The sequence below is a fragment of the Gavialis gangeticus genome, unplaced genomic scaffold, assembly GCF_001723915.1.
Source record: "Gavialis gangeticus isolate Ggan-Ray unplaced genomic scaffold, GavGan_comp1, whole genome shotgun sequence".
NCBI classification, from domain to species: domain Eukaryota; kingdom Metazoa; phylum Chordata; order Crocodylia; family Gavialidae; genus Gavialis; species Gavialis gangeticus.
The window spans coordinates 12,947,322-12,957,384 of record NW_017729016.1 but is presented as its reverse complement, the minus strand read 5'-3'; the positions used below and the strand labels follow the sequence as shown (position 1 = coordinate 12,957,384).

Sequence of the window (10,063 nt, the reverse complement as noted above, 5' to 3'; positions counted from 1 at the left end):
TCTCCCTCCCAGCTCCTACACCCAGGGGTTACAAGGCTCTCAAACAGTCTGCATCTTTCTGCTCCTTTAATGTTGGTGCACTTCATCCTGCAAGGGGTAGAAGGCAAAGAGGAGTCAGGAGAGTTGCATTCAATCCCACCCTCTGCTGCTGACTCACAGGGTGACCTTGTGCTAGTCACTTAATCTCCTTCCAGGTCATTTATCAGACTTCAGTATGTCCCCAGCTTTGTTGAAGCATTTTGAAAACCTCCACCAAAAAGTACTAGATAAGCATAAGGCTCTTCCCCTGGTTTTCACTTCTTTTTTGTTTTTTTTTCTTCATGTCAAATGAACAGGGAACTCTGAGTGAGGAATAACTCCCTAGCTAAGTTTGTAAGATCAACCTCATCAGTACATTATCTCAGCATCTGCAAACTAAGAGTTGCTCCTTGCATTCTCATGTAAAATAGAGAGCACAAGAAGTATTTTGTTGGTGTTCTTGGTATTTCTGTTGCAGTTTGGTAGAGCAGGGCCCCATCCAACCCTGCCAGCTGTACTTGGCACCTGTGCTCCAGGGAATGAAATTAGAGGAGTTATTAGCAGGGGTGGGTTCTCTCCCTACTGAGCCTGGTGGGTGAAAAAAGGTTGAGATATGGGGAACCCCGTGTCCCTTCCTCTGATCAGTTCATAACGGGCTTCATGTGAGGAGGGGAAGGGAATGTGACCTCCTTATACTCCTCTCAATGAGTAGAGAAGAGGAGGAAACCACTTTAGAAAAAGTATGCCCCCATCTACCCTCACAGCAGCAATGCTTGCTACAAGGGGCACCCTCTATCCTTACTGTACCAATAGGTATGAGAGGATGCTACCTAGACCAACAGCTGATTCCATTTGCAGGTATTTCAGACCTAGACCCTGTTCACAACTCTACCCTGCTGTTGGGCAGTGTTACCATGTAGAAGCCATTTAACCTCATTCCACATCAGCTCCGTTAGCTATAAAATAGTGCAGCTTACATATTATACAATTAGGTTTATTATTGTTTTAATAAAACACAGGTCTCATCCTTCCCACTACAGTGACTAACTAACAAGTCTAAGGGTTTGAGGAACTAGCTTGTGTAAATCTGATGGGGCACACGAGTAAGCAACTGAGTAGTAACGCAAATAGAAAAAGCCTCAATGGTACAAGTGTTACACCCTCTCATTGTTCTCTACACCAACCCTGGAACTAAGGTTTGTTCGTAAGGCTTATTTAGGGGAAGGTTATCCTTCCCTAAAGGAGATGATGCATGCAGTGTAGCAATTCTAATTTAAATTAGGCCCTTGGTTCTTTCCCAAACTGGAAGAGAACAAGAGGGCCAAAAAGGTATAGTCCATACTTGGGCCTCATGGCTAATAAAGACAAAGGAAAAACATGCTTTGATTGGGATGAAAACCTATGACACGGGTTTTGATTGAACTCCTCTCTGCTCAAAGACATTTGTTAAAGAAAGGCTGTAGTTACCACAGTCTCTGCTATATCTCCAGTTCCTCTCCCCACTTTGAGCTTGGGGGCCTTTTTAAACAAAATGAGAAAAGAAGCAGTGTCAGATGGGAGGGAATAGAAGTGTAGCTATAAAAGCCTGCCCCCACAGTAGCAGGAGTAATGTGGTAATGGAAAGGGATTCCCTGAGTGTAGTGCAATGACAGTAGCGTATACTATTGAATGTCAGTCTTTTTTTTAAAAAGCCACAATGAGAAGCTGCTTTTTGTTAGCTTAAAGTATTAATACAAGCCCCTGTAATGCCTTCTCAAGCCCAAAACATCCTATCACAATGTACCAAAATTGACAACGGTGCAAGAAGCACTGGTCGGACTTTTAAAGATATTTAGGCACCGAATATAATTTTCAGAACTGTCTAGGCATTTAACACCTATTTCAATGGGAGCCAGGTGCCTGGGTGCTTTTCAAAATCCTAACAGACACCTACTTGGATCTTTAAATATCCATTACCATTAGCACTGAATTGGGCACTCTGTTTTAAAACTATAGACTACTCAAAGTGAGCTTGGCATATCTGGTCTGAATTTTGCCTTTTCCTCTACACCGAACTGTCTTTACTGTATTAACTTCTCTTTCCCCACATTACAGTGCCATTCTTTTTCAGTTTAGTGTGAAAAATAAGTTCAGTTTCATCTGGCTCATGGTAAGAGAGGAGAGAAAAAACCTCTGAAGTAGAAGGAGTTACCACATCTTGGGAGAGACTTATCTAAGAGGATTAGTTTTAGCACGTAATATTTCAAAAGTCAAACAACAGTCTAGAAGGCTTTGTTACTTCACCATTTCAGTTTGCCCTTTGTTTGCATAAACACTTCTTAGGATGGGAAGAGTTGAGTTTGGAGGGCTGAGGGGATATGGGTGGGGGGGGTGTTATGTTTAATTAGAGATGACTGGAGCAACCAAGATGAGATCTGAGCACATAGCTAAACTTTTCCTTTTGGCCAGGGGCTTAAATCTGCTGTTTTTCAATTTTGATAATGACCCAAATAAATTTAGCTGAAGCAACCCAATCTAGATTTAAAAATTCTTGGGGATATTCTGATCTTCTAGGTTGGACTCATCTGGTTTGTTTTTTTTTGTTTTTTTTAACAGTTCTTGGACCAATTTCTATGAAAATGTGGTGGGTTTTTTTTTATTTCTTCCCATTGCTTTTGGTTGCTTGTTTGTTTTTAATTCTAACAGTTGTAAACAACCAAAGGTACAGTTGTCCATTCAGGGATTTGGCTATGGCTAGTGTCACTGGCTATTAAATTACAGCACATTCTTAAAATGTATTTTCCTAATGATCATATGAAAATAACTTTGTTTAAATACCAAAAGTTTTGTTTTCTGATTTTCTTTTTTTTGCAGTGCAGTATGAGTTGGAAATCACCAACAATGGTCCCATCACAACAGGGGCTCAAGCAACTATTTGTGCCAGCTTGATCATGAAGAATGATGATGATGTGCTCATTCAAGACTCAAACTTGTATCGTTTCAACTGGATTTATGCCCCCCTGACTTTGACTAAGAAATCAGAACAGCAGTTTAATTCCATGATTGTTGTGACTGGGGAATTTCCTGGCGATTTTCCCATTTCTGTCTGGGTAACTCATACAGACTGTTGGTTATGTTGGCCCATTGCAGGAAATGTCACAATGCTTCAGATTACAGGTAAAACATCTTTAGAACTGCTCTTAAGTTTTCAAGAAGCCAAGCTATAATAAACCTTCTTCTAAAATAGGACTTTGAGATCAGAACTGGGCTAGCTACAGCCATGATTTAAATATGGGCTTCCACTAACAAAACAATGTTTCTTTGACTGGTGTTGGCCAAAAAAATCTGTCATAAAGTGAGGTAATCAGACCATGCTACTGTCTACGCTTACCAAAAAAAAACCTCTCCCTACTGCTTGTGGGAAACCACATTAAAAAAAACAAGTGGGATGACTAGAACCAATGTTGTTCTGCTGGATCGAAATTTCTGTAGATACAATTAATTGCAGCCCATTAGCCCAGCATTTTTAGCCTGTTTCTGTTCAACTAGGCAAGATTCCCCTTTTTTTTTTCTTTTTCTTTTTTAATCAGTCACATCTAAACTGGGCAGAAGACGGGACTGGACTAGTAATAATATAAAGACATCAACAAGACAGCACTACTATATTTTTCTATTACATTATTTTTCATTGAATATCTGTAGATGGTCCTAACTACCTATGTAAGTGACAAGTTCAGCCTCAGCATAATTAAGCAAGCATTCAAAACAATTCTGTCCATCTTGCCAGCCTTAACTAGAATGGGTTCCTATCAGGATTACAGCATTAGCCAGAGAATAGACCTGTAAGGTTTTTTTGAAAGGCTAGTCAGGTTGTCCCTGACAGACACCAAATATAAATGATGCCCTTTACTTCACACCCATTTAAGTATGCACAAGTTTGTTTGGTCCTCTCCATATTCTTGCAGCAGAAGCACTGCCTATAGGCTTACATTTACTTGTTTCTAGTTGACCTTCACAAGGAAAAAAGGGACAGAAATTTTAAAATATGAAAGTTAAGGTTCCTTACTACCTAGACTGCCCCATAATGCAAGAGCAAGCATACTTCTAGTTTTGTTTGTAGAATGGCTAACTAATTAACGATAAACAAAGTGGCAGATCCAGTTTGCAGATGATCTAACCCATCTGTCCAGGTATTTATAATTGGGTAAGCATCTAAGTTCTGATCATTCCCTTGAGGCAAACTCCAGAAATAACCTGGATCAACGTTGATATCCCATTTGCGGTGCAAGTCATCAAACATCTAAAAACCAAGCAAAGATCAACCTGTAACCACTGAAGTTCTGAAACCCACCCCCGCCCTTTCTTACTATGCCTTCTTTATAGATTCACTTTGCAGAATAAGGTCAGTTTAAAGTTTCATGCTTTCCCCTGGCTTGTGTATAGCCTGTCACTTATTTACAGAAGTGAATTCTTTTTTGTTTTCCTATATTTTTGCTTAAGGAGGAATGGGGATCAAGAGACTGGGGGGATTGTATCCCTAGCACTCCTAGGAAATGCTGTTCTCTTACCCTGTCCACCTGCTTTACTCTGTGAGTCAAACCTGGAAAGGAGGTGGCAAAGCCATGCCAAAACCACCTGCTGCCACCAACGTCTGTCTCTGGCATGCTTCAGTAGCACAGCTTCAATGCCTTATATACAGGTAGGAGTGGGTGGGCAAGGCCTGCTTAAGAACAAGTATCCCCAGGAGCCCTGGGGAAAGAGTGGATCTGCCCTGGCAGTCAGAACTCCTGTGGGGAAAATCCTGGTATCACTAAAGTCTGAGGCAAAGCATAGAGTGACTTCATGGGACTGAAATTTCACCTGGGATTCTACTGCTGTCTCTGCCAAGGACTTAGTGTTTGTGAGAGTAAATCATTAAATCTTTCTACCTCTGTTCAGCCCTTACGAGGAATGGATATAAAGATCCTGAAATGCATGCTGAGAGATTTAAACACTTAATTTGAAACTAAGTATGCTATGGAAGTCAAGTATATTGTGATTCATACCTTTCTCTTGCAGAGTTCATAGTAGGGAACCTCACCATTGCACAAATAGAAGACAACAGTACATTTGTGAAACAAGGTCCTAGTTCTGCGACAGACACTCTGACCCTGATTTCTTTCTTTCTTCATGATCCGAGTAATTATTTCAAGTTGGCTTCATTCATCTACTACTGGGATTTTGGAGATGGGTATGTCCAGCTATTTTTTTTTCCAAAGATTCAAGATGCTTCTCGTACTGTATGTTTATATAGACTTCATAGATTTCTACGGTCAGAAGGGACCTGGCAGATCACTAGTTCCAACCCCCTGCTCCAGGCCGGAAAGAGCACTGGGGTTAAGTAATCCCAGCCACATGCCTGTCTAATCTCATCTTGAACACTTCTAAGGTAGGGGAAAGCACCACCTCCCTTGGAAGTCCATTCCATATTTTGGCAACCCTTACTGTAAAGAATTTCTTCCTTATGTCCAATCTCAATCTATTCTCCTTCAGTTTATGGCCATTATTTCTGGTAACCCCAAGGGGTGCCCTGGTAAACGGAGTGTCTCCTATTCCCTGCTGACCCCCCACAAATGAATTTGTAGACTGAAGAGATTTAGGTTCCTCGGTCTGTCTTCATAGGGTCTGGCCTGCAGGCCATCAACCATATGAGTAGCCCTTCTCTGAACCCTTTCAAGGGTTCTTATTTTCAGAGAGATGGAGACAATCTAGGAGCTCTCCCCAATTTAAAGGTGTAATTTCTCTAGGACCAACATCAAGCCAGACTTTGAAATACCAGTATAGATGGGTACTGAACTTTCCCAACTCTAGATTACAATGACTGGCTATCCATAAATACCTTTGACAGGGAGGAAAGCCAGGCAATATTATTTCCGCTTCATGATGAGCACCTCAGTTGAGGTGTGTGCGTTTAGTTTTAGACTGGATTTCTGTATATACTGTCATAGTCATGTGCTGAACATCTTTAGTTAAATTCTGGCATAGCTGATGGAATGGCCAAAATAAAAAGTAGTATTGGACTCATACCAGCACTTCCAAATTCTGTTCCATGAATACTTTTAGTGGTGATTATGTCTTCTTTTTTTTTTTTTTTAAGAGCTAAATAAAACCTACTTGTGCTATACATCTAACCCTGACTTTAATTTTTACTACCTTTTTATATCAATGACTCCATGAACTTTCGTGGAGTTGGTCTTCATTTACACTGGTTTAACAAAGCAGAATCAGCTCTTTAGTTTGACTGTGTCATATCTGCTGTTACAACTTAAATAAAAGACACATTTTAGAATGATGCAGTCCCTTTCTCATTCTAAATCTAAAGTGCCTCATGCAAGCCATTTCTGAGAAGATGCTCATTCTAAATCTTTTCATGCTATATACAGGACACAGCAAGTAACCAAAGAATCCTTTGTCTACTATAACTATTCTACTGTTGGGAATCGCACTGTCCATCTCAAAGTCGTTGCTGAATGGGAGGAAATTGGGAGCTCAACAAATGAAAGAAAAATGGTACAGAAAACAGGAGACTTTACAACAGCATTGGAGTTGCTAGGTAAGTTTTTTTTTTTTTAAAGGTTTTAGAAGTTTTACACAACTTACTGCATTATTCCCCAAGTTATAGTTTACTACTACGATTGCACATTAAATTAGGTTATGGGCAGACAACTTAGCAAGATAAAAAAAGCTTACAAATTTACCATATTTTATCTGAGCTGCAGTCACTACCCATGTGCATACTTTTACCCCACGGCAAATGAAAGCTAAACCACAGTATCTGAAGAAACATGTTTATAATCACAGGATCAGCTGTGTTGGGATGCGATTGGACAGTATAGATGTTGCCCAGGGCCATTATCCTGCAGGATCAAGGCCCTGCTGCTCCCAAGGGGCATCTGTACAAGTCACTACACTGCCATAGCTCATCACTACTGTGCATTAGGGTCAGAAACCATGATGCTGCCACTACTGCACAGTGGGTCGGAGAGGGGCTGTGCGCCACCCGGACAGTGCAGTAACTGCGCAGTGGGAAACACATGTAGATATGCCCCAGAGCTTCAGAAGCTCGATTCTTTAGGACAGCAGCCCTGGTTGCCCGGCCTCAACCTGAGGTGCACAACTGCAAGTGTGGAGTGGGGAACTGCAAAGTTTCCTTGCTCTACAGTGTAAAACACATGCCCTGAAATCCCCTGCAAGGGAATTCCCAGGATGCACTTCTGCCAGAAGGCCAGAATTGGAGTGGAAGCAGTGGCTTGTAGGATGCCTGGGTCCCATATCCTGCCATATTGCTAGGGACAGGCATTCAGATGTCCCTTGCAATGTTCTGGGACAAACTTACCACGTCTTTTATATGGCAGCTAACTTCTGGGGGGGACTTTGAGGGACATTTGAATGGGAATTACTCTGCCCTGGGATTGAGCAGTCTGTCCCACTACAAATAGGATATCCAGTTCTAGCCTAGGTAGTAGGTGTGTGCATGCAGGTGCTATCTTATTATTGGCATGCAGTAAGTAAATCCCTGCTCCTTTTTACCCTGTAGTAAGCTGTTAATCTGCCTATTGCCTTTAGCATGATTATTATAACATAATATGAAGAGCTATCATTCAGCTCTTTGTCAGATCTATGGTTGATTAATCAATCTGGTCAACATTTCTAAACTGCAGATGTATGTATTTATGAAATTTGCCTTTTGTCAAAACTGAAAAGGTAACCAAAAATTTCATATATTTTTCATGAAAATATTCACTAGATTTTTTTTAACCTAAAATTTATCAAAACTTACCAGTGTTTTTTAAATTATTATGATTTATTTAATGTTGCTTTTTGGTAAACAAATCTTCAATTAATTTTTTTAAAATTAAAAACATAACTAGAATCCTGATTTATATAATTTTTTTTTAAATATTTTTGACCAGCTCCTTTTAATTTACATGGACTATCATTGATTCAAGCCATTTTATGTATGTTTTATTGCTGTGACCTCTGGGTTAACAAGCAATTACATGGCAACAACACGCAACAAAAATAAAGTATCCAATTGTAACTTAGCAAAAATAATTGGGTTATCTGCAAGTAGTCCACTAATACTTTTTTTCCAAATTGATGCGACTGAAATCGCCCAGCACAGAGTGTTTTCCAGCAAAAACTGAATGCTTGTTATGCAAAAAAAAAAAAAAAATTTGAATTTAAAAGTTTGACATTCACATTACTCTTTTCCCCCAGATGCTGTTAAAAGTATCCATGTCATAGGTTCCAGAGAGACTCATGTAATGGAAAACCTAAGTTTATCTCTACAGATCAATGGCAGGTAAGTAATAAAAATAAAATATCCCATGCTATAAAATAGAGGCTCCCAAACTTTTTCTTACTACATGCCCCATTCCAGATTTACCAGCTGCCCGCTTACCCTTTCCAGCATACAGTCTATATTTCAACCCCTTAAATGTCAATTGTAATGAAAATTAAATCCACCATTCCACAATTTCTCCTACATACCCTCCCACAGATGTCTTGCATACCCCCGGGGGTACACATACCACAGTTTGGGACCCACTGCTTTAGAGCATTGCAGCTTGTTTTATTGATTTCTATACAAGCTGTGGAACTGTTCATTAGAAAGACTTCCTTCTACGAATACACATTATGGCATGTGCTGGCTCTTGACTTTTTAAAAGCCTCATATTTCAATAAGATGAGTGAGGAGAGAAAATGAATACATTGTATTTCTCTTCAGAGGACTAAGTGGTTTAAGTACAGTGGGAACATGGGGGTTTTATTGAAGAGAGAGTAAAAAGGACCTCTTTACTGGACTTTAGATTCTTATTCATGACTCATTCCCATCACTGAAGAAACCTGCATGCAGGGCCATGTTAACTGACAGGCAAACCATGACATGCAATGATATGAGAGAACAAAAAATCTGGGATAGTGTTCCAGCAAGGTAATGGCAGGCAGAAGACAAAGCAGGCAAAGGCAAGGACAGTCTGGCTGTCCATAGATCTAGAAGGAGAGGAAATAACATATGGACTTCCTGCTAAACAAGTTATAGCAGAGATATCAGTAGGAGTGAGGGGAGAAGGGAATACTCACAGTATTATAGTTAGTCTAAGAGCTCTTTCTGCAGGACTAATAGCTTCAGGTTAGAGGGACAAGGAGAAGCACAATTTTAGCTTTCCATAAGCAGGGCCAGACAGGCATGAGCGAACTGGGTGGCTGCCCAGGGCCAAGCAAAAAGGGGACCCAAAATGGTTATTTGTTTATTATTATCATCATCATCATCTCTGGCAAAGGGGGCCCAATGCCAAAAGTTCTCCCAGGGCTGCCAGGAGTCTAGGTACAGTGCTGTTCATAAGCTTCCCTAGCTGAGATATTCTGGATGAGAGCTTCTTGGGTGGTAATAGAGTTGCTAACTGTCTTATGGAAGCACTCGCCAGGATTCTTCATTGTAAGAGACGCATTGTCTATAAATTACCTTTTTAAAATCCATGGTACTGGAGTCAGCCTTCCAATGAGGGAGTTGGTCCATGAGAGCTGACTGGGCTGACACTAATGTAAATAAAGAAGCAGTAAAGTTGGAGAGAGAGAGATGCAGGATTTATGTAGGTGCCCAGACTTTGAGACCCCAGACACTTGGCAGGTAATTTGCCATCGCATAACAATCCCCCATTGGTCACAGAACAGTTCATGTGCAAAATGATATTAGTTGCATGATTACTGAAAATACAGTTTTTAGAATAAACAACATGATCAGACCCTCAACTGTAGTGGCACGAATGACACTGATCATGCTGCCGATGCAAAGAAACGCTGAATTACAAATGAACTAGTCAGATTAAAATTTGATTTGAGGGACACGATTGCTAGGTCTAAAAGCAGGACATAAAATGAGCCAATGCGTGTGCTATTTAGTAGGGAAGTTTCTAGAGATTTAGGGAAACGAGACACTAATGAAAAAGATTAAGATGGGTTTTGTTTATTGTGATAGTCTAAGTTAAGATGAGCCTTGGTGAACAAAGGTCTTGAGTATTAA

General features: G+C 40.3%; 1 protein-coding gene across 1 annotated transcript in view; it reads left to right on the top strand.

Annotated features, from left to right (window-relative positions):
- TMEM130 (transmembrane protein 130) overlaps positions 1-10,063 on the top strand; it is a 22,234-nt gene that overhangs the window by 5,884 nt on the left and 6,287 nt on the right. Inside the window, exons 2-5 of the mRNA XM_019512889.1 lie at positions 2,872-3,174; positions 5,056-5,227; positions 6,420-6,589; positions 8,257-8,341. Of these exons, the coding sequence (XP_019368434.1) occupies positions 2,872-3,174; positions 5,056-5,227; positions 6,420-6,589; positions 8,257-8,341 (730 nt within the window). The remainder of the gene's footprint in view (positions 1-2,871; positions 3,175-5,055; positions 5,228-6,419; positions 6,590-8,256; positions 8,342-10,063) is intronic.